This window comes from Xiphophorus hellerii, chromosome 1 (assembly GCF_003331165.1).
Source record: "Xiphophorus hellerii strain 12219 chromosome 1, Xiphophorus_hellerii-4.1, whole genome shotgun sequence".
Lineage (NCBI taxonomy): Eukaryota > Metazoa > Chordata > Actinopteri > Cyprinodontiformes > Poeciliidae > Xiphophorus > Xiphophorus hellerii.
Window position 1 is genome coordinate 4,713,328 of NC_045672.1, and position 25,404 is coordinate 4,738,731.

The window sequence follows — 25,404 nt, forward strand, 5'->3', positions numbered from 1 at the left end:
AAGTGCTTCCAATACAATCCCTGGTATGTGCGTATCATTCAGTAGTGATATAAAAGAGCATACATGCGTATACATAAGCATGGGTATGTATTGGAATTTGCGGCAAGAGTTTACAAAGAAATATGTCAACAAAGCATGATATTTTCAGATTTTTTTGCACCCATATAGTTCTCTAATGGAGTGATTCCACTGGAGGAAGCTATCAACTAACGACGTTTTCTGGGGTCGTTACAACCCTACAATTGTTGTACTCTTTATTAGAAAGTAATTTGATTCCTTATTGTGGTGGGATTTTTTCAGTGGATACATAATTATATTAAAGCATGGGAAATAACCCTCCCTTTTTTACAGGAAAATGTATCAATTTTTAACCCTACAACTAAATCTTTATACATAGTATTTAACTATTAGGATTTGAGGCGAAACAAAATATATAGAAGCATATGGGTGAATAAAAATATCGGAAGCACTGTTGAACTCAAATGTCTATGTTTTCCATTATGCTTTTGGCAGAGATTTGCCTGCCATGTGTCCATTCTCGCGAGAAACAGTAGTTGCTAGGTTACCGCACACTTAGTATCCTCCAAAAATGGCGAAGGAATCCGAATAACCAATGAAGGAGAGGCGGACCGTACCAAAGCTGAGAAGCCTTAGAGTAGGGGTGTGCTGTACGCAGACACCCCTTTATTTTTACTGCATAATTCTTTATAAACTTCTAATTTTCTTAGAGTAGCATATTAATTTAATATCATGTTGGATACATATGAGACACTATATGCTCCTATTTTATAGGCTGGAAGTAATAGTTGCAGTCCTATTTAGGCTAGCGTATGGTATCAACCGCGCTAGCATTGAAAGTTTCAATGAAAGTTTCCCCAGCTTGTTTTTATAATGTTGGTGAACTTTTATTAAAACACCCCACCAGCTTCGTTTGACTCAGAAAAGCTACAGTAACGAAAGGTACGTATTATCCCACAGCTATACATTTTAGTTATGAACACAACAAATATTGCACATGTGTGAAGAAAGTAATGTACGACCGACGTTAGCATCCCGTTTCTAGCCTTCGTGTCGATGCTTTTAACGGGCTACCTAACAGTTTTTCACGAGTTTGGGCAAGCTGCAGGTCAACATCTGCATTACTCTGAGTGTCCATACCTGGACTGATTTATTCTGATATGACAATAGAGTTTTTTTAACACCACAATATGTGAAATATTTGCGCGACTTGTGAAACCACACAGAAAAAAAGAATTGTGTCGTTTTATTGGCATTCACAATAACTCTGCTTTGGATCAACCAGATGTAATTAATTTGTCGTAATTAAAAGAGTCGCAGATGATGATGGCTGTGGGCAGGAAGAATTTCCTCTAGCAGTCTGTGCTGCAGCAAACCTTTTTAAACCTCCGACTGAAGACTTGTATAGCGGTCTCCTGAAGAGGATGCTCAGGGTTCTCGGTATTTTTCTTGATTTTATGACGAATCATTTTTTGCACAATAATCTCTTACATGGGGCCTAAGATGCAGTATGGAAGTTATTTAAGCATTTTTACAAGATTAAGAAAGATTTCAGAGTAGTGTGAACTTAATCTGCATTATTTTCAGGTTACATTCAAAATATTTTCTCTTTTAAACAGTACTTTGAGCAAGACTTCTCACATTGCCGGCTGAGAAAATGTAATTCTTAAGGGAGTTCAGTGTTTAGTTTTTGACCATTTTTGAAAAGAAATCTCATTAGTTAATATTTTGTTAGCTTTTTTCTATCATTTTGTATTAAACAAAATACAATCTCTACAATCCCTTCCTGTAGCAGATCTAAATTTAAAGAAAACTTTTAGTTTTTTCGTCTTTTTGTTTCTTCTGACTTAAAGACGGAGCAGAATAGTTCTGATTTGAATCTGTGGAGGTGGCTAAAGATGAGGGTGATGGCAAGGAGGCCTTCCAACCTCAACGACATGGAGCTTTTAAGATAAATCATTTAAATACCAGCAGATGCATGCAAAGAACTGATCAGCAATTATTGATAGCAATAGACATTACTTTCAGTATCCCAGACAACAGACAATTAAAAAAAACAACACCTTTTGCATTTTTTTTATTATCATTTGGGATTGCTCTACCTCATTTGCTTTCAATTTTTGTTAAATGCAATTATTTTCAAGCTGAATTTACCAGGAGAACAATAAACATGGGCTTAACTGTACATTTTTACAGTGAAGCCAGTGACATGTCTGCTTCCTGAAGGTGATTCCTAGTGGAATATTTTGACCACTGCCTGAAATGACTGTGCACTGATAAGAACGGAGAGGAATGTTTGCGGTAGGGTTAACTGTGGGAAATTGGATTAAGTTGAACTTTACTGTTGAATCTGCTGAAAGTTGATTCACAAGCCCGAAGTTTTGAAATTGCAACACATTATCTTCATGCAATCTTTAGTGCAGTGTAGGTTCTATCCATATTTCAGGTTATGAACTGGAGCTCTAAGGTATATTAAACATTCTCTCTAGATTTTTGTGACTGCGCGGCAGTGGCGCCCCAAAAGTGGGGGTTGGAGAGGCATGGCCCCCTCTTGAAAAATTCTGGATGTCCCACGTAAATGTAAAAATCTATAAGTAAATGAATACAAAATAAATAAATGAAATGATATAATTTTATCTATTTTTTAAATTTGGTTTTTAAGCTGTGCCCACCTAAAATTCTTACTGGGCTGGTCTGACCACCCTTGTGAAAATGTTTTGGGGGCACCACTTCTATGCAATTGTGGAAATTCACACAAAATCAGCAGGTTCCCGCATTTACTGGTGCTAAAGCATAATTGTGAGCAAAAAAAGATCAAAAACATTGGTTTTAAGTGATTCTGTTTTTCTTACTTGCCTTACACTGCTGCCTCAGCTTTACCTGTTAAGTTATACACTGCCATCAATGTAGCGAGTAACAAAGCGTCACATTTCCTGTCATATGTAAGCGCAAAAATTGTAAATACTTCTGAGGTAGTACCAAAATATCAGTGTTTTGGAGAATATAAAATCATAAAGACAATCACAAAATCCTGTGGGCATTAAATGAGCCCTTTACTAAAAATACTAAATCCTTCAAATTGGATGCTAACATCAGCTTCAAATTAGTCATTTGATGAAAAAATGTTCCAGTGTCAATAGTGGAATTTAATCGGATTTGTGTTTGCATGGCGCCTGATGCGTTAGAAGAGGAAGTCCACCTCTGCATTGGAGGATATGAATGTGGTGTAAAGGTCACTATGGGCTTCCCTCCATGAAGCTGTTGATGTATTTCCACCAGGGGGAGGGAAATGGTTCCCTTTTCTCAGTCACAGGAGGAAGTTGGAACCTGAAATGTGCTTCTATTACTCAGATGACCCTTCCTATATTGGCTCAAGCTGTCCTTCCTCAGTAGACTGAGAGTCAGCTGAAAACTGATGACTATCTGAAAGATTTCCTCACAGCCTGAGTGACGAAGCTGGGCAAATCCCTCTGGAACTGCTCCGTCTCTGCCTCACGCTGTCAGAAAGTCTTGTGTAGCTGTCACCCAGTTCAGCTCTTAACCAGAAGGTGTGAATGACTCTCAGACATTATCTTCCCCGGGGCCACAGCAACACAAACACACACACGCCACCTTGTAATTTCCATTCTTAATCATTCCCAGGCCGGGAATGCGCATCCTGCAGCTTAGAAAAGTCCGTCTACGTGTCAGCGTGGAGCGTGTTTTACGAGCTTTCAGTGTTGGGAGCGTTCTTCACGGCGGGTTTGCTGATGCTGCTGGAATTCTGGAACATTCTGGCTTCTCTTTCACTCCTCAATCAGTATTAGTTTATGACAGAGTTCATACACTGCTGGTAGAAACCAACAGATTCTTATTCACTTTTGTTTTCAGAGAAATGCAAACAAGTTTTGGTTTTCTTTGTCCATTTATACAGGGACAGAAATGAAAAGCTGTAAGGAATCCGGGTTGGTGGTGTCTGGAAAGAAGCTTATGAGGTTTTCAGCTCAAGGCAGAGGCCCACCACAACCCACCGGCGTCCCGTTTTTGTTCGCTGGGATTGAAGCAGGAAATGGGAACTTGCTCCCAGCATGCTCTTGGAACATCTTGTCATGTTGAAGGATTATAGTTTACCGGCAGTGTAGCTGTTTTTCTAACTACTACCCATGTTGGAAATAGACATGTTTCTTTATTTTTAGACAAGTAAATATTCCCTCTTTGCGTGGCACTTTGGGAAAGCGTGTCTGCACGGATTTCTTCTTGGAATTTACTCTTGACTTCTTTCCTGTTGCTTTCCAGCTACTCCCAGCCCCTCAGAAAGGTTTACTATGTCGACAGCTACCGTTTAATCCTTGACTCAGAGAGTTGTGGCGCTCGCTAATGTATTCGTATGGCTTTAATGCGTGGTTCTCAAAACTTTGTACAAATAGAAAAAAAATAAAATGTATGGTTATATTTAGCCTCTTTTAATGTAGAAAAATTAGTCGGGATTCATTACTTTATTAGTAATCTCAGTATAAATACAGCAACTCGTGGTTGTTGGATTTTGTCGATTTTTATTTATTTATTTTTTTTCAAAAAACTATGAAAAGACGTTTCTGTTTTTTTTTTTTTGTTTTTTTTAGGTAGGTATAGGTAGTTTTCTTTTTTTTAATCATATGAATATTTTCTGTGAATAAAATCCTTTGAGAATGGAAGGAGAAATTAGTTTACAGCAATAAAAACAAGACAAAAGTCCATGAAACTGTTTTTATTAGAGATCTACCGATCCAATGTTAATATCGGTATCGGTCCCGATATTGACATTTGCTTTAGATCTGGTATCGGTGACAGTTTTTCAGATCCATAAGGGCAGATCTATTCAGCTTAATGCTTTGTGCTCTGAGTGACATCATGCTTTATTTATTTTAAATCATATGTAGAATTTTTAATTGCACTTTCTGAATCATTTGAAAGAAATTTTGTTGCAGTTATTGCATGTTTGACCAAGTTAGTCAACCTATTTTTGTCAGCTTCAGTTTATTCATAATTAAATAAACAATTAAAAAAGTGGGTTGTTAGACTCCTAACTGGACAAATTAAAGTTATTTCTGCATGTTGATGTATGTGTATTTAAGTGTACTGTACTGGTTGTCAAATAAGTTAGTAATTCAGTACATTTATTTAGAGATAGAAATGTTTTCAATCAATTCAGCACTGGTTTTGTGTAGCAGATCAGTATTGGCTGATACTTAACCTCAGATTGGTTTTCAATAGAAGTAAAAAAGGGGATTGATGCACACCTAGTTTTTATTTTGTTTTGGGCTTCTTTAAGTTGTTTTTATTTAGTTTTTCTTTGGTTGCTTCAATTCTTAATCTTCACAGCTAAGAAAGAATTTTAAGATTTACATCTTTTTCACAGCGTCTTATCCGTCACCATGTCTGAGGTTTGGGAAGTGAGGTTTTCTGTCTCAGTCTTTTTTTCCCCCTGCTGTTCATGTTTACTCTGCAGTATTTTGGTCCTCCCTTGTGGTGATACCCTGTTTTTGAATTTAGCTCATCTGGAAAAAAAAGAAGAAGAGGGAATCCTTTCTAATTTAGGTTTATGGTAGATGTCCTCTTTGGCATAGTGGAGTTACTGCACAGACAGAAAAGCTACAACATTTAATCCCAGCTGTATCATCACCCCACCTAGATTCACGTTTATAGAGTTAGAATACCTAGAATAAGTGTGACTGCATGAGCCTGTAACCTCTGTCTGCTCATTTAGTCAGTTGTATAACAGAAAATGTGATTAACTGGAAAACACCACAGACGAATCTTTCACATCTTTTTTTGACACATTTGGATTAGTGATGTGTTCTTGAAAGGTGCAACACAAGGCAACATGGCGTCATTGTGTTTGTATGTGGTAAACTGTACCACTGCCTGTAGTGCAGAAATACAGCAAAGTACAAAAGTATTTATGACCCCTGAAACTTTATACACATTTTGTCAACTCAGTCTCCCTCCACATGGAGACAAACATGCCAATTGTTTTGTAAACAATAAAGAAGAAAATTAGGGAAAAATCAATGAAGACTGTCGTGCGGACAGGATGCAGCATGACAGAAAACACTGTAGTAAGCATGCCGGGCCTATCTGTGGAGCTTTAACACTGCCACAGAATGACGCAAAAAAACACCGAACAACAGCTTACTGTGTCATGTTTGTTGTTTGTGAGAGTAACGTGCACACGGGTTACAAGGAGAGAGGGAGGAGCAACGTCATTGTTTCGAAAAAGACGTGGCTTACATGTACATATTGAAACATAGATCCGATAAATTTCAACACAAAAATGATTGTTTCTGGTCTCCCAAAAACGGCGGATCCGTGTGGGTGCACAGCCTAAACGACAAAATAGCTTGTGAATGTGCTAATAGAGGAGCAAATTTTTCATTTAGTACTTTTGCTAACTTTGAAAGCATTCATCATGACCTAAATAAAGTTTTTGGTATAAATTCTAATGTGCTAATTTACTAGGTTGTTTTGTAAACTTTCAGTTAAGCAAAGTTAAACATCTGTGTTGAAGTTTTGGATGTTAAAGAGTTCTTCAAATAGTCGTTTAGATTCATGCTCTTATTTTGAAGTGGGTGAAGACTGTGCAGCAGTTCCATTTCCTGTCCTCATGTTCTCTTGCTTTTATTTCCAAGTACCTTTTTTTTTCAAACAAGAAACATGGAAAAACAGAGTAAAACACAAATAGAGAACAAGATATAAACATAAATGCATACAATATCTCTGCACATGTAATTTATAAAGCGAAAGTTAACTTGCTGCTTCAGGATGGTAGTTTCTCAAGACCTGATATTATTTAAATTGAAGTTAGCATTTTATCTTTCACTTTTGCTGATGTATTGCTTGAGCGTTAGTGGAAATAAGGAATGATTAGCACTTTAGGGTTAAGGCAACTAACTTTTTAGTTAGCTTTCGGCCTTGTTTTCTTGGTATTTTATGTGACAGACCAAAACAACGAAGAAAATTAGTGTAAAATGAATTGAAAATAATTTGAGGTTTTCCAATAAAATTCTGTGTGATGTATCTACTATCCATTCTTATTTGATGTTTTGTAGAAGTACATTTTACTAACAACTGCTGTTTTTTTAATTTTATTTTATTTTTTTGATCGAATGTCTCAACTAGCTCTGCACATCCGACATTTCATTTTCTATTCTTTAATATTGGATGGAGAATACTTGATCGTCAGTTTTAAGTCTATAAGCTATATTTGTCCTGAATTCCCCAGTCTCCTGACTGCAGGAGTTCCCTCCAGCCTCTGGATGCTTGCAGCCTGGACGAGCCTCCTGCTGAGGAATGAGGTCAGTGTGACTTGTCCTGGCAGGTTTTAGTCTCTGGTTCTGCAGAGGCTCAGGCCTTGCATGCCGTCTCTTCACGTGTGGATGGCCAGTCTTGTCGCCAAGGATTCTTAGATGAACTCAGTACTGACTCAGACAGGTGGCCCTCACTTTTGTCCTCCCAAAACACTATGATCCTTCAGGTTTTGGTCCAGCTATACTTGAATAAAATTTTTTGAACGTGTTATGTAATACAGTTTTATACGTCTGAACAGATCTCCCTTAATGCTTTCTCTTTGTCCACCTAGTGTGGGAGTGGATTTGGATCTTCTGGCATTTGTGTTGCAGGCAGCCCAAATTGAGTCATTATTACAAATTGGGTCATAGGCTGGTTAACCAGACATTTAGCACCTAAATGTAGATGACTGCTCAGGTTAAGTGAGCAACATTTGGTTCTTATGGATTAATTGGTTTCAAATTCTCTGCAGCAGTTTTCTGTAGGCATGCTTGCCCATTTAGTTTCACTTGCTGCACCCTTCTAAGGCAGATGACGGTTTGAATCCCAGCCTTCCTCTCATTCCTTCCTATTTTAATTCCCATAAGGCCATCAGCACTGCACGTGAGACAGACTCTGCCCTGTTGTCATCAGTGCCTCCGGCTGTTTGGAGGTCGTTATCTAGAGACATACTTTGGGTTAACCATTATTTATCCTGCCCCCTCCTCACTGGATCCACTGACCTACTAACCAGACGGTTTGAACAAGTGGGATGTAGCATGTCTATGTTATAGATCATGTTGCTCTATTGTGTTGAACTGATTTTACTGGATATAGGTACACAGTGCCCGGAAACTTTCTTTTAAGCCCAGAAAACCCTTGAACTTGTGGTATGATGCAGCCTGGTCATCACCTTCCTACGCAATTCGGCTCTGTTATAATCTCCCTTGAACTTAAATTCAATCAGGGAGAATTTCTACCAGGCCAATCAGAGAACAGAAGGAAAAGTTGTGAATAATGCCGTTAAGTTTTTACACTGTTTTACTGTCTACCTGTAGCTTTAGCAATGGCAGGAGAGAAAGTGAACAAAGCCATGTAGTCCGTGTTGGCTACGCTTCCAAATACTGAATTAAAATTAACCGCTGCCTCGTTCAGATCGACACTTCTCTCTTGGCAGTGAAGGTTGGTTGTTTACAGAGCAGGCAATTTCCAGTAATCTTCATGGCATCGAACTGGCGATGCCATGAATTGTCCGTGACACTGGTCCATGTGTCACGGACAAACATTAGCAATTGGGTAAAATTGAAAACCTCAACAGAGTTCACACCTCCAAGAAGTAGGGATGTAACTATACCTAAAACTCACAATACTGCGTTCACGAGAACAAGACAGGTCGAGAATTTTATATTATTCTTAAGATGCCTTCAAAGATCAAATTTATTCTTCATGAAGACATTTATTCTGTATTTTTATAGGTTTGCCAAAAACTGAACAACCTGATCTGCCTTTTTCTGATTTCTTTTGATCTTGTCAGACGTTAGGACTGTGCTACAAATATGGTCTGCAGTACAACAGGTACAACATTTCCCAATGGCTATTGATGGTGTGTTGTGATTGCGAAGTAGCTCGACGTACCCTTAGAAATCCATGCATTGGTTGTTACAGCGATGCAGTGCGTACACATTATTTATGTCTTGATTGTCACTCTTTTGCCATTCATAGTTCCTACTGGAAACCTAAAATGTGACCAAACAAATGATTTAAGTGTACTCGGGGTATCTTTTCTTACAACTTAACAAGGCAAAGTGCTCACGACATAACAATCAACTCAGTGAGAAATAGTGGTATTTTTTGTTTTTCTTTTAATATCGCGAGATCTTGTACGATGATATCTTGCTCCACCCCTACCACGACGAAGCAATCGTTTCTCAATAGCCGAGGGTCCAGGCCCTCTGAGTGAAGTGAAGAGTGGAACAAGGGGCTGGTTTTTTTCTAGGGTAGGAATGATCATGTTTTGGAATGTGGCTTTAACTCCATATCTATGTGACAATGTTTTGGCTTGTAAGTAAAGTTTATTTATAAAGTGCTTCTCACAGACATAACATCACAAAGCGCTGTACAAAAAAAAATATATATATATGTTTGTCAGTCAGAGTTTTGGCAAGCAAAAATATCCCAAAAGTAGTTTTCTTGTACTTCAATTTCATTGAATTTCAAACTCTTCAATTCAATAAAGACTTCTAGCAGTCGTCTCCTTTGCTACATTACCTGTTTATGTAAATTAATTTTTTTGTAAAGAACATTTCTGCTAGATTCAGCCTATAATATTTGTTTTGACTGTGAAATTCAGCACACACTGCATATCATTGTTAACCGAGTCTTTCTTGAAATCTGAATCCAGCTCCCATCTATTATCATTCCTGAAATATTTCCAGGTTTATGGCCAAATACGTAACATAATTTCAGAGTTAGTCTTCAAACCACATGCTCCTAAACTACTCTTGCTCATCTTGCGTGTCCTCGCGCAAGTTATTTTTCCACTGACGTTAATATTGGAAGAGATATTAACGTTGTCTCTTCTTTTAACAAATATTTCCCAGGACATTTCCTCCAGTTTGTTGTGGGTGGATTTCTCAACCCAACAAGGATGCGGGGTGTCGCAGACAGGGCCTGTGGAGGCATGCTGTAATGTGAGTGGCAATGTTGGCGCGCCTTGCATTTCTGGAGTGTGTGTGTGCTCAACGTGACAGAGATTATGATTTGGGTATGAGAGAAAGGAGCCAGAGGAACCTAATACCCGTCACTCTCTTATGGTGGTCTTTATAAAAAGACCAAGTGACGGATCAAGGAAGGGAAATAAGAAAAGAGCGGTAATGTGTGTGTGTGCGTGTTTTGTAAACTTCCATGGTGGTGTCAATATTGACTCATCACTTTATGGGTAGGTAGGCACGTGAGTGTGCTAAATGTTGGGAATCACAAAGTGTTTGGCCAAATGAGAAGGCACTGCACACTCACACTAATACTTTTAATCCACCTGCCTCCGCTGCATCTCCGCCAGAAGGTTCACGTTCCCATGGAGTTACGTTACTGCTGCTAGGAGACTTACAAAAGTATTGTGACTTAAAAAAAATATCCACCAGCTTAAAAGTGTTGTAGCGTTCATAATGAATGAGGAAGACAGCCGATAGGACGCTGGAATTTTGAAGGAGTGAAGCGATCCAATGTTGTTCTTTCAATATTTGTAGGGAAGGGAGGGGAGGAAGGAAGGGACAGGGGTCTGATTGGCACCATAGGTGGTGTGTCGGAATTTGTTGACCCAGCTGAAATGTTTATTGTACCAACTATCTACTCCCTCTGTGTTTTTTGGACGCTGCTTTTATTTTCATGCTTAGCAAAGAGTCCAGGGGAAATCCGCCCGCTGTTTCTGGCTCTGTAGAGGGACTGACCACTGCAGTCATGTGGGTTTGACTTAAGACTGTTGGGTGAGATGGGTGAGATGGGGGGTGCAGTGCCTGAATCTGTGTGTTAGAATGTACAGTATACATGTGTGCTGACCACAGGGAGGTGAGTGTGGCGCTTCCCTCCCGTGCTGACTCCTTTAAACAAGCAGCGCTGGATGCTTGGACTGTAAGGAGGGAGGGATGCTCGGCAACTGTGTCTCGGAAAAAAATCTGCTGAAGCTATTATATTGTGTTGGGATTTTATGTGACGGGTTACAAACACAAATAGTAGTGTGTAAATTTGAAGCCAAGTATGTGACGTGCATTTGTTTCTGGCCTTTCTGAGTTCTAGGATCTCATTTTGTTGCAGCTGCAACTTTGCTGACGTGCTTCTCTGCTGGGTTTGGACATCGAGAGACATTTTAGTCTATTCTTTGCTAAATAATCAATACTCCAGAGCCTGTTCAGAACCTCAATTTTCAACAATTGCCGCAGAATCTCAAGCCAAGTCAACATGTGGCCAGATATGTGATACCCTAATGCTGCACCAATAACCACTGTAAGAAATAACACAACAACCCCTGAAGAAAACAGTGAGCGTCATGAAATGTAAATTTGCCGTGAGATTTTATCGGTTGTAGGATTTCTCTTGTTTTTGGCAAAAAAAACAACAAGCTTCTCTTGCTAGCGCTAGACTCGAGCATTTGTTTTGGTTGTATTTCCCCAGAATGCCCTGTGCTACAATACATTTTTTCCTGCTGGTTTCATAAGGCTGACATATACTGTTATAAAAATTACTTTTATTAAAATGTTTAAGAAATGACCAATACAAAATTTTCCTCGCCTTGCCTCTTTCTCAGGTTTCAATAAGGATCCAGAAACATCCACTTTACAATTAAGTATCAATTATAGTTGGTGTGTCACATGGATGGCATCTTAGTAAAACATGATGAAGTTTGTATATCTGAACAAGGCACCATAGAAGGAATTGCCTACTTGCTTAAATGTGTTGCATTAGTAAAGCTCCTCCTGCATCTCTGCTTCCAGGTTTTCAAAGCAGGATACAGACCACACCTTGCTTACAGTAAAACCCCTTCCTTCATCAGCTGCCTCACATTGCATTTCTTTTCCTAGAATTTCTTTCCGACTCAAAAGAAATTTGTTGGAAGGGGAAATGGCGAAATGTTTACCGGCATTATAAACATGCCACCAAACTGAAATCATTGCTTCCCTTGTTTATATTTAGTTGGACTCCAACTTTTTATCCTGAGTTCATTATGTAATCATGCCAATATGAAAGTGCTTGTTTTCTGACTTCTGACATTCAGTGAGCTGCTCTGACTGATGGGTTATCGAACAACTAATTGTGTTGTGATATTGTGATATTTACTTGAAGCTTAGTCATTTTGATCAGATAAACTTACAGCCCTCAGTGCTAGAGGAGAATGAATTGGATCCCTTCCAGGCAAATGTTTGGGAGATGATCAGAGGACAAAATATAGCCTTGGAGAATGAATTCTACTAATGCAAAGGTTATCTTCAAACACTGATATTTTTATCTACTAAGTGAGATCAAATGAAGAAGTGAAGTAATTAGGTCACAAATGATCCACCATAAATGTTCATGTACCGTACATGTGTTGTACTGGCTATAAAGTTTGATTATGCATATAAAGATGGAGGAGGGATATAATTTTACAGGTCTTTAAAAATGGCAGTATTATGGAAAATTGGCTGTTTTGTGCTTTATATTATGTTATAATGTTGTTCCCTCATCAAAAACATACCTGGAGTGTTGCCTTGAATCTTTCATGCATGTTTGCGAAATCCTTTAATCTCCAAGGCAACCATTCAGTTGTGCAAAATGCCTGGGTGGACCTAAAACCACAGCTCCTCCTCAGTGCAGCCTTGTCCCTGTGACTCCCTCACTCTACTCCTTCAGACTAGCCAGCAGCAATTAGCAAACACTTTGTGGAACTGTGCATCTGCTGAGCTCATTATACGAGCCACTTCCCAGTGAAACACTGGTAAAAATGTTGTTAAAGGGTTGATAGAGGAGCAATGTTGTGATGACTTCCTGAAGGCGGAGTTTCAGAAAAGAGCAGGAGTTTTTTAAAGCAGCAGATTTCAAGACGTTAGATGACGAAGTCAAATTGCTTCTAAGTCATATGTAGAAGCAATTTGTAAACCTTTTTTGTACCAAATGAAGTTAACATAATTACTTGATTCTGCTGCAAAATGGCACTAATTGCTAGACCCTGAAAGATTCACATCCCTAGTGTTAGTTGTGCAGATGAAAATATTTTTTTTTTTTTACAACTTTTAATAAGAAATAATAATAATAAATAAATCTTTTGTTGCCCTCAATATACTTTTCAACTCAACAGTGTAGGTAAAATGAGATAAACCATATAAGGAAGGTAAAATAATTTCTATTTACACACACACACACACAAAAAAAAACAACAACAAAGGGCCGGATCATAATAAAGTGCTGGGAGGACCATGTGGTTTCTCGTTAAAGCTCTCACTTCCTGCTCCCCTACCTCCCTTCCTGCTTCTAGGCAGAGCAGGGTGGAGTCTTCCTCAGCCAGCAGAGGAAGAGGAGGAGTGGATTGGAGCCTGAGGAGCAGGGAGACTTTTCAGGTTGCTCCTCATTTGGCCTGAACACTTACTCACAGGAAGGCACGGCGCTACTTATAAAGCTGCACTGTTACCTGCTTCCTTCAGTGAAGCGTGGGATTCCTCAGAGCTGCCTACACGGCTTGTTTAGATAGAGTAAGTACACTTTCTATGTCCTGCATGTTTGAGCAGAAAGCTGTTCATCCATTGTGTAGATATGAGTTTAGATACTTAAAAGAAGGGGCCGTCATGTTGCTTTTTTCTCCACTTTAAATGAGTTTAATTTGTCATCTATTGATTTTTTTATTTTTTTTTGCATTATACTTCTGTCTGTCAAGAAAAAAAACAAACATTTAAATTTACTGTAAAGCGTCCCAAGAAGCATCTGAAAATGTCTATGATAGTATGAGTAGCTGTTGTGCTTTTCAGCGCGCTGACTGGACTTCTTTGTCCTTCTCTGCAAATACCAGATCTAAAAATACCGATGTGAATTGTAACGTCGGGCAGGTTTTCATTCTCTCGGCTGTAACGGGTTGAAGCGCGGCGCGGCACGCTGACTGGATGAACACACGGCACTGAGAAGATGTTTTAGAAAGGAAAAGTTTTCTCTCATACCGATTAATGTGATATTTTTAGACCGAAGAGAAGGAGTTAATCAAACTGTTGGCTAAAACAAGTAGAAACTGTTTCTGCTGCCAACACCTGTCTGTGATAAGAGAACCAGGATTTACAAAGGGTTAACTATAGGAGAATGATGCCTCTGTGTGGGCGTGTGCGTGTGTGAGTAACACACTTTCATCATAAATCCAACACTGACATCCTGGTGACCACTCTCTCTTCCTGTGTGTGTGTGATTGTGTGTATGGTGGTTCTGGATCTGAGTCAGGGCAGCAGTATGTGATTACTCGTTTCTGGAATGTTCCTCACCACGTTAAGAGAAAAGTCTTTGTTTTTCTCCTTTCTTTTTTTTTTGTTTGCCTTCGGGTGCTGTAGCTGCTGCATAAAACCAAGCGTTTAATGTGTGCTTTATGCCCCCAGGTGTGTGACAGTCGGCGTGCGTGCGTGCGTGTGTTCTGGTTATCTTTGCAGATCAGCTCCAGCTGAGTGAGGTGAAAGTAGCTGCCGTCAGCCACTCATTCGCGCTCTAATGTATGGTTAACTCTGTTCTCGGATCAGTTGGGGATTTATCATCTCGGTTTTGAGAATCATCCCTGGGAAAATGTAAAAACAGAATTCTGTGCAAAACTGTATCTGTTTTCATCTAAAATCATTTACCTTGATGCTAGCAGAGATTTGAATAAAATGCATGCTTCAGCTGTTTGGTCAAACATAAAACAGCTGGGAAACAGCATCATTTGATTTGGAGCCAATTTCTTAGAATCTGATTTTGCAGAGCTTTAATACTGACTTTAGCCGACTAAGATCATTCGAAACATTTTTTCTAGCCTTCCTGCAGCAGAGGTGTGTAATTATTTGGAGGAGAGGCAAAGTGACACTGTGTGGATGAGAGAGAGAAAAGTTGGTGTAAACCAGGATTTTATTGCTATTTTCTAAATAAAAGGAAAAAAAATGGCAGGAATTGGATTTTAAACTTTCCAACTTTCCTTCACGTCTAATGTAAATGATTCTCTTGAAATTGATATCTGTAACGTTTCTAAAGCCAGCATGTTCCATGACAGACAGTGTAGAAACTCAAAAGATTAAAACACAGTAGGCTGCAAATTCATCATTATTGCAATGTTAATGTATGCAATATGTTTTGCCAAAAACTACTTGCGCTGCAATAAGTTTTAGCTAATTATCTGTGCCACGCATTCAGGTTCTGTATGTCATCCATGTTATTTAATGCAGCATAAAAAGTTTAAGAAGGTAAAGAGGTGGTAAGTTATTAAAATAGAAAGTTATCTGTATTTAGTCTGTAACAACTGTTACGCTGAAGAGTGTTGTTGTTGCAGAGTCCTCTCCATGTTTAGCAATGGTGCCAGCACAGATCAGAAAAAAAATCTGATTTTTGAGTTTCTACCAGCTGTTCATAGACGATCAAGCTGAGAACCAGGCCTTTTTTCTGGCCTTACAGCAGGGCAGTATTGTGAAATAACCCAACACCATTTTCTTCTTCTTCTTCTTCTTCTCCAAAATCTTGCTGAATATCAGGCTGCAATGAACCTTTTGTCACGAGAAGTCAGAAAGAAACATTTCCCAATAATTTTTCTTTGAATTTGCTTTGAAAGGCACGATTGTTTCAACTTCCTTCTCTGTTTTCATTATTAGTTTTTTAAGCTACAATTATCCTTATTCCTTTCACTTCTAACCAACTCAGTGAAATATTTATAAATGGGTGCATGCATCTAACGCTGTACAACACAAAAAGTTTTTGTTTGCATCCTTTCCCACCTTTGGGGGGGTGGAGGCCCCTTATGGACAGAGAGAGGGGGAGTCTGGATGCTGCCAAAGAGAGGTTTAAGTGCTAAAACAACTGACTCATGGTTCAGTGGTTGTTTCTGCAGTTAATATAGTTGCATAACTCTGGAGTCCGGTCATGTTAGTTATGCATGTTGCTCATTTCTGATTCCAGGAAATGGGTTCACAGCTCAGTGTAAAGGCCAGGACAATGAGACGTGTTGCTGGGCTGTCTGTCTTCATTAGACGTCTCAGGACCCCCCAACACCCCACTTAAATTAGCCTTTAAAGGGACGGGGGGGATAGCCTTTTGAACTCTTTCAGTTTGTCATTGGTTGAAGTCAGGATGTCTCTGTGGGATAATGAGCGGCAAGATAAAATGGAGCCTGGTTTTAAAAATTCAAATTGGGCTTAGTTAGAGCTTTGAATATGGGAGGCATGATAAGAATTAGAAAGGTGATGTCAGCACCACCTGCCTAAATGATTCCATTCTGTTAATTCTAAAGTTTCCAATAACGGGTCGGTGATGTTCGGTACACTGTTATGTCTGTTTCCATTCCAAAACCGATCGACACCGCTCCTTTACTGCTAGTTGTAAGTCCGCATCAGTATTTGTTATATTGTATTTGTCAGGCTGCAGATAAGTTCTTCTGCAGTCTTTAAGACAACGTTTTCAGTGTATTGTTTGAAATCTTCCCTGGAAAATGGCAAGCAGCCATAAATAGACGACTCGTAAAAACAGGGCCGTCCTGCAAGACGCAAACACACCTACATAGCTGAGCAACTTTTATTGTTTTTTTTTCTCTTTCTTATCGTCATGCTGTTGTAAAATGTGTCAGTGTTTCCTGCTCGCCTCGTCCATCAGGGGCAAAGCCCTCACAAGTCACTGCTAACAAACTCACCAGGTCACTCAGTTTGTTTAGAAACTCTAGAGCAAATTGTCTCTCACTATTTCTTTTTTTTCTTCTTTTTTTTTAATTGTAATCAAACTTGACCAGACTTCCTCCAGTCAAATCCACGTGTGAGTAGAGGACATTTCTGACAACTCTTTTGGGCGGAGCTTTTTTTGTTTTCAATGCTGACTGGTGGAGGTGAAGGGTGGGGGGAGTCAGTGTCTGCAGGGACCAAGGCCGCTGTGATATGACCGACAATCTGGCGTCACAGAACACACACACATACGAACTCATCTTGGCCACGGCCTTCGCTGTTTGGACCTTCAGAAGGCTACATCCTCTTTTTCTGTTTTTTCCAAGTAAACTGTTTCCAGAAATATTCAACCCTGCTGAACTTTTTAAATTTTTGTTATGTTAAAACCTCAAACTTCAATGTAATTTGTTGGGAAGATAGTATATAATTACGTGGATGAAAAATAATTTAAGCTTTTCAAAGTTTGCTTTTTGCCTTAACAGCCTTTTAGGGGCTGCATCAATTGCAGTTTTCTGGCCAGTCACTCAATGATATTAGCGGAAGAAACTATGTGAATATGATCCATTAAACTGTTTTGGACAATATTAACACATTTACTCTTAATATAAAGTTGTTTAGTTGTGTCATGTGAGAAAAAAATTTTGAGGTACCCAAGAAACAAATTTTTTGTACCATTTTCTGTTGAAGAGCTAAGATTTGGAAAACACAGATTCCAGTCCTCTAGCCATTCCCCATTCTTTGAAAAGCCTGACTTTCTAACTTTGGCTTATACCATTAATTTTTTTTGTGTGCAAAATGTAATGCTAAAGTTGGCAAAACGTGGGTTGACTATTGTTAATGGCATACATGTAGATGGTGACTTGCTGGGTGGGCTCATCAGTTCTCTTACAGCAGAGCAAAACGGGACGACGTCTATTTTAGACCTTTGCAATGGTAGATAAGATTGATTTCACATGCAAGTATCGGCCGGTCAGCTGGCCGATCAATTCGTGCACATCTACAAACTTATATCATGATATTTCTCCTGCAAGGCCTCCTGGGGTTACCTCTACCAACTTTGCACATGTAGAGAAAAATCTGCTTTGCCCAGCTGTCCTCCACCTCCTGAAGAAAAGCTTGATGCTGCCACCACCATTTGTCACCATGGTGATGGTGTGTTCAGGGTCTCCACCACACATGGAGTTGAGTAGAGCTCCTTCTGTATGTTTTGACTGTCCCTGACTTGGTGTGAACACTTTTTGTGCAGGATTACATGATTTTTGACGAGGAACCCATTTCCCTTACATGTTGCTACTTTCTTTTTATTCTCTCACTAACTTTGACCTTAAAACCAGCTGGTGTGTCATCTTATTATTGCTCCATTTAAGCTCTTTTGCAGCATTCTCACTCATTTTCTGACACGTCGTCTACCCTCCACATTGTTACATCCACTATGAGACACAAACCATAAGCCACCATCCACCAACCACAGTTAGTGGTTGGAAACACTAAATGTAAAAAGCAGTCTTATTCATACCACTGTGGATCACACTTTTTTTTTTATAATAAGGAAACCAATCGAAGTTTCCACTGTGGAAAAGAGATGTCATTTCTTGGACTGGGACTGCAGTCTGATGCTTTTGGAGACATCAGCCGGGTTTTTGTGTGTGTCTTGGTGTGTGTGTGTGTGTGGCTGCACAAAATGCTTTTACACTTTGTTTGCTTTCTGCTTCACGCTGATTGGTGCTAATGTGGTTTATTGATCAGTGGGGTAGCGGTGTTGTTTGCACACACATTAGCGGAGATAACGGTTTAGCCGTCTGACCCTTTTTCATGAGAAAACGAATGACAATAGCTGCTGTTTTCAGCTGGAATGACTTTCCAGCCTGGAGATAGTTTGCATGCTCATAGCTCTACAGCTTTCACATTTAAATACTTAGACCAAACCTGATCTCCATATGGGGGGAATTTATTTAGCAGCTTAATGAGAATTGGTGCTCTGTCTCTCTATTCATGACTACATTGTAAGTAAACATTGTCTGAATAAAGCATGAATAATTGGGTTAAAGTTATCTGCAGATGAGTTTAAGCTAATGTGACTGGCATCGAGTCCTTCATTTGTTTAAAGGATTTGCCAACATCAGGGATGAGGGAGTCTGATGATTGATTCTGTAAAAAGAAAGCAACAATGGAGAATTGCAGTTTGTAATTGATCACATTTTATTAAAAGCTATGCTGACAAGCAACATTTTAAATTAAAAACCCCTTTTTGCTGATAAATTAGTGATTAAATAGACATGAGCTCAATAACAAATATATTGTTTTTAACTTGTTATTGAGGTTGTTCAACCATCAGATCTAAGCAAAGTTCTGTTTTACCCATTCAGCTTTCAAGTGTCTCAGGAACTGAGCTGTTTTCCAAACGTCAACCAATAATGTGTCAAGTAGAATTTCTACTCGGTATTTCAGCTTCATTAGCTGCACTTTCGCAGATGTGCTTGATAAACAAATCCATGAATAATTTTCCTTCACCTGCAGGATTCTTGTACCATCTATGAAAAGTGTAAATAAATTGTAGAGTTTTGATGGTTTCTGCATTCAGCTCACTGGCTTCTGTGTTAAAGAGAAATTCCACTTATATTTAAATCTTAAGGCAAGAGGAATTCAGAGATTGTCGTGTTAATAGGAACCAGTTTTTGACAAGGCAGTTTGGTCATCAGAAAAAGTACATGCCTGATGAGCAGAATAATTTTCAGACAGCTGTTGTCCAAACAAACAGAAATGATGCCATCGATTTTCCTCCTTCAGCTGAAAATTCCCGACAGCTACAGTAAACTCTGAAACCTCTCCTTTCCTTCTAAGTTCCTTTAAATCTGTTCCTGCTCATCAGATTTATCCAAACCTAGTTCAGTGATTGCCGTCATTACTGAAAGAGAAGTTCTCCTCTTGCTTCATCCAAACTACCAAGCACGCTAGAGGAAGAGATCTGTTGAGCATGAAGAAATTTCAAAGCAGCTTTCTTCATAATCTAACTTATGAATGAGCAAGATTGGTATTTTGAAGGTCATGTTTGAGCTTTGCTTTGAATCACGTTCAACACTTGTGATGCTCGTTGAAACTGTGTCAAATATGGACTTTTATTGTGTAGAATTTCTCTGAAGAGAGACATCAGACTTAATTTCTTACTGTGTAGATTGCTAGTTTCAGCCCATTAGGTGTTAAAGAAAGTTTAATCTACCATGTACACTACTTAGTTACTGTGACAAAGTAACTTTTAAGTGTTGTGAAAGATCATTTTTGTTCTATTTATTTAGAGTTGCTAAATGTAGATACTTTACAGTGTAAAGTAAAAGTATTTTTTCTCATGATGTTTTCATTTGTACATTACAGCATAATGCAAGTTTAATCATGTTGCAGCTTTTGAAATTCACTTTGAATCAAAATGTGTTCATTAGATGTCACTTCTGTGTTAAAACAACTTTTTTGAGTTACAGAAAATATCAAATGATTAACTCTTTTGCATTATAGCAAAATAGATTTTTTTTAAAAAAAGATGTATTTTATCCATCTCTTTTATACAAAAGAGAGATATTTAGTACTGGAGACGTTGGCAAATTAAAAACAAAGAAATTAGGAATGCACCCATGTAAAAGTTTGTGCCGATGCTGATATTCCATATCAATATCGTATATCAATAACAAATATTTACTTATATATATGTGTGTATATTTCCCTACCCTTTTGACACAGTATAAAAGCAACTACTGAAACTAAAGGTCTAAGCGGTTTGTGTCCAGAATGTGTGGGGTCTGCAGAAATATTGGCTGCCCTTTCCCTCATCCTAACCCATGTACTTTTAGTCGTGGTTTTATCAATCAATTAATGATCTTTATTGTCATTATAAAAACCATGTAATGGAATTACATGGACTATAACAAAATTGGGTTATAAATGGTACTAGGTAGCATGTAATGCCCTTATGGCTACTGGGCGTAAACTGTTTTTCAGTCTGTTTGTCTTGATGTTGCACACATCGCAATGATAACTTCAACTGGACATGTTGCGTAGCTTTAGTAAACATGTTTTTCTGTCTCTTGAGGCTCAAATTAAGGCAAACCAACTTCCTGTTTCTCAATGCAGTAGTGATGTGTTTTGCTCTCAGTCTTCTTTCTAATTGGCTGTTGTTCAGGGGGAAAACAATGAGTTCATATGCTGTGGAGGATGGCAGTAAAAAAAAAAGCCCCATTAAATTGTGTGGATAGATGGGTTGCAGGTGGAGGAGAGGTGGGGGTAGGGAGGAGAAAGACCCTTAACTGAGTGTGATGTAACTGTAGAGGTAATGTGGTAAATGATAAGAACGGCTGTCCTGGGGGAGGGGAAGTTGTTTTTCTGTAGAAGTACAGCCAGAAACATGTAGGTGGAGTAAATAGATTGTTCATATCAGCAACACTTTGAAGTTTTGACATCTGAGGTAAATAATCCAAAATTAATCGCTGTTATTTCTAGAAATAAATGGATAGAAACTTTTCCTGTCTGCCTTTGTTGAACTTTAAACCAGCATTTCTTGACTTCAGTTGCGTTTTACCCAACATAAACTATTAAACTGTGTGGAAACCAGTTTATGTCTTTAAAATAACACCGTCCTTTGTTTAATTATTTAAAGAATCAGTTGCTCACACCCAAACAGACTCTTCACTTTGTTTCCTCTTCTCCCGACACAGAGACGAACAAAGAAGTGCAATTGTGTGTGTTTTTTTTTCTGCACAGCGTCGTCATAGAACCCCACTGAGCTTGATGCAAGTCAATGTAAAAAATTGCATCTGTCTCGTCCGTTGTCCCCCCCCACTGCACCCATCCACCCCTTTCTCCCTTTCAATGAATTTTCATTTGAATGAAAGCCTTGCCTCAGTGTTTTGTTGTGCTCTGAGGAGGAGGGGAGGTGGGGAGAGGTCTGATTGGTTGGAGTGCCTTTCGAGCTGGGCCAATACAGGAGCGGCTCCTGCCTCCACGGCTCCCGGCCTGCGGGGTGATTGGGCGCCTGGGAGGAGCCAGACGTACTATTAAAGCCTCTCTACCCCCCCCAGTCTGCTCCACTCCAGAGTTGAAGAGAGTCTCCGTCTGTCAGACGGAGAGCTGTGTGTGTCGGTGTGAGGAGAGAAAGAGAGAGAGAGTGTGTATCTGACTGTGTGGATGTTTTTTTTTTTGTTTGTCGTTTTCTTATTGAGCAGCAACCAGAAACTCCATCTGAGTCTGACCTGGACTACTCCTTGTTCTACCCTTCCAGGACCGAAGCGGCTCGGCTGAGTGGTTGCCTCTGATCACAGCTGGAGGGATAAGCTTCGGCAGACGAGCAGGACGTCATAAAGAGGATCAGAGAGGGCTGCCGTGTTACCGCTCTCACTACTGGCTCATCTTCGGACCTTTGAGTTCTTCATTAAGGCTCTGATCCCGATCTCCCGCCCCCCAAGTGGGTCGCCACCGAGGTGACAGAGGCAGTCCGGACGGTCTTGATGTGGAATTTGACCTCAGCTGACCCAGTCCCACAAGTAGTCTTTGACTGAGGAAAGAAGAAAAAAAGAAGGAGAGGAGCGACAGAAGAAAAGCGAGGACCTCAGATCAGCGACTGGTAAGAAAGTTAATGTGGGCTGTGGGAGGAGGTGGGATGTCTGACGTACGATTCGTAAGAATTCTCCAATAACATCTGTCTCTGCTTCAGGTCCCGCAGTGATGCCGGTGGAGACGCTGAGGCCCTCAGATGGCCGCCTGGCCGGGGTCGCCTTCACCTCAGGCAGACCCTTCAGAATACTCAACAAGGGTCCCAACTACTTCCGCCCCCCTGCCGAGACAGGAGCCCGCAAGCTGAGCGCCGTGGAGCGCCTGGAGGCCGACAAGGCCAAGTACGTGAAGAGCCAGCAAGTGGCCTTGACTCGGCAGGCGCCTATCCAGGCACCACTCATCCGGAAGCCCCTTGTCCCCCCAGTGATGATGCTCCAGGGCAACGTGGGCGCCCCGACCGCCCGGAAGGTTCCCCGTTGCCCAGCTGATGTGGAGAACCGGGGAGGCGGCGTGGTGCTGGGGGAGAGGAGACCCTTCAACCTGGATATCCTGAATAATCTAATCAATGATGTGTGTGACGGAGCACAGTCGTCTTCCTCCACCTCCCCCTCCTCTTCGTCTCCATCATCAGGGGTGAAGAGCATCTGCAGTAGCCTGTCTGCAGAACAGGATAAGAGCAACAGACTCGTCAACAACCTCAAACCCCTGAACCACGGTACCAACAACTCCTCGTCCACCTCCTCCTGCACGTCTTCCCTGCTTAGCAATAACCGTTGCGTCCCTGCAGCAGAACTGTCCCGTCGTCCACCCCCCGTCCCAGCACGGGTTGTACGGGGGGTTCAGGCCCCCTACAACGCCCCTAACTCAGTGACTGTCCGCAGAGTTGACGTTCGGCCTCATGCTGAGGTGAAGAAGCCACCGAGAGTTGCATTGCATCCCCACTTGAGGCCTCGACAGATCCCCCAGGGTCAGGTTGCACACTCCCAGCTCCCCCCTCCACCGCCGCCTCCTCAATCACAGAATCAGCCACCAGCCAAGGTCAACACTTCATCCCAAACTTTGGCATCGCCTCCGGCCTACCCACCCCCCAGCCCTATGCTGGTCCGAGCGGGCATCATCCCGCCGGCCTCCCCAGCCTTCACACGCATCTCCAACGCCAGCTCCAAAGGCTCCTCCCGCAAGCACCCATCCCTGCACCGCTCCAAGTCGGACCTGAGCGACCGCTACTCGCGCGCCACTGCTGACCTGGAGCGCTTCTTCAACTACTGTGGGCTGGACCCAGAGGAGGTGGAGGGACTGGGCGGCGTGGAGCGCTTCACCCGGGCCAACTCAGACATTGTGTCCGTCTCCAAGCTCCGCAGCGTCAGCACGCCGAGCTCGGAGTGCGGGGACGACGTGGAGCGAATAAGGGGGTACGGAGGCGGTGACGAGGAGGAGGATGATGAGGACGGGCCCTTGAGGACGAACGACAGAGTCCCCTACGGGATCTCGGTCATCGAGAGGAACGCACGAGTCATCAAGTGGCTGTACGGCATCCGGCAGGCGAGAGAGGCGAACAGTGGCGTCTCGAACGTCTAGACTGATGATGACGGCTTGTTCGTTCTTGTTTCGCTGCCTTATTTCCACGTTCAGGATCAATGTTCCGGATCAATGTTCCGGATCATCTGGTAGTTTGTCTTCAGTTTCCTGAGAGGACTCACTTTTACTGGGCAAAAAGACAGAAATGAGTCAGTTTATGTTGGGGGTGCATCGATTGCAAATTTCTGCTCGATTAGTGGCCTTTCGAAATCTGACCTGCTGTTTCCGATTTTTGCAAAATACCAAATGTTTTGCTTGAAGAGTTGGTAAATTTAGTGTCAGAGTCACTAAGTTGGCAATAGTGTGGTAACTATTGTTAATATGAAGACGTTGTCGGGTCTGTTTGTGTACCGTCTCTTACGGTACACAAACAGAAAATCAGCAGCTGATTTCCAGGTCACAAAAGATCGGTTTCACATGCAAGTATTGGCTGATTGGCCGGCTGATCAGTCGGTGCACCCCTTAGTTTCTGTTCTAAAGGCTGCAAGTCAGGACTGCAACTGGACAATGCATTGTTACGTTCTTTTAGTTGATCTCATTGGTATTTGCAAGCAATAACAGATTATTGTCAATGCTGGTGAGAATGAAGGCAGAGGGTGCTAAAAGGTCCCTATAGGTACTGTAAGTGTACATGTACGTGTGTGTGTTTTATACCGGAGTTTGGCTACAGACTGCCAAAAAGTTGCACAGCACAGAGAAGCAGAGCAGCAAGAGAAGCACGTTCATACTGTGAAACCTACAAGTAAAGCTTCCACAAATATGTTCGTATTTTTAAAAAATTACAGAGAAAATGGCTGGCTGTAAGACTGTTACCATAAATGTTTCTGTCAGCATGTTTGTATACACTATACCGTAGCACGTCATATCAAAAAGAAAGAAAGAAGAAAAAAAAAATCAGGAAGCGAGCCCCAGGCTTCCAGATTCACAGCACATCCAGTTCAGTCACAGGGGAGTTTTCATCTGATCCTTACTTGTTGCCTCCGATGCAGCCTTGGATTACTCTGCGTTGGCGCAGCCTGGGAAATCGGTTTACCACGTGCGTCTTGGCACGGGGGGGAGGGAAGAGCGAGTCATATGATGAAGGATGATCTCACAAGCAAACAGAGGGCGCTCCGGGATCTGTGGTGCACGAATATGTCCGTGACTCAGGAAGATGGCATAGTAACAAATGGACCAGTATTTATTTGGAAAACATAACTTAATGGTTTTTTTTTTTCACTAAAAGGGGATTTTGTGTACAGAGATCAGACTGAGTCGCACATGCATTTAAATGCACTCACACGTTCAGTGAGTAAACAGAAGGGTTGCGATGTGTTAGCTGCTGCTCCGCACGGAGCGCGAGAGAATCGCTCTGTATTAAACTTCCTGTTTGTTGCGTCTGTTGAACTGTTCTCAGTCTGGTCTGGTCTTCCTCTTCTTCACACCAGAATCAGCAGTAGCATGCAGTGGCAATCAGATCAGAGAGCATCTGAAAACAAAATATGCTTTTTTTTTTTTTTTTTTCAGGCACTGGATGCCCAAAGAGTCTTTGATAAAGAGGTCCGAAATGCTTTACAGTGTTGTATCCCGAATCCATTAATAAAATATGTTTGAGTATTAA

The 25,404-nt window shown here is 40.8% G+C and overlaps 1 protein-coding gene across 3 annotated transcripts; it reads left to right on the forward strand.

Moving 5' to 3' along the window:
* The first annotated feature begins 857 nt into the window (after window positions 1-857).
* On the forward strand, window positions 858-25,404 carry LOC116723939 (protein FAM110A). 3 transcript variants are annotated; one of them, XM_032569184.1, is made up of 3 exons: window positions 858-960; window positions 21,955-22,296; window positions 22,387-25,404. In XM_032569184.1, exon 3 carries the CDS (start codon window positions 22,398-22,400, stop codon window positions 23,802-23,804), a length of 1,407 nt encoding a protein of 468 aa, XP_032425075.1. In that variant the 5' UTR covers window positions 858-960; window positions 21,955-22,296; window positions 22,387-22,397; the 3' UTR covers window positions 23,805-25,404. The 3 variants fall into 3 exon arrangements, with proteins under 3 accessions (XP_032425075.1, XP_032425059.1, XP_032425066.1); XM_032569168.1 differs by lacking the exon at window positions 858-960 and adding an exon at window positions 13,336-13,520; XM_032569175.1 differs by lacking the exon at window positions 858-960 and having other exon boundaries at window positions 21,687-22,296.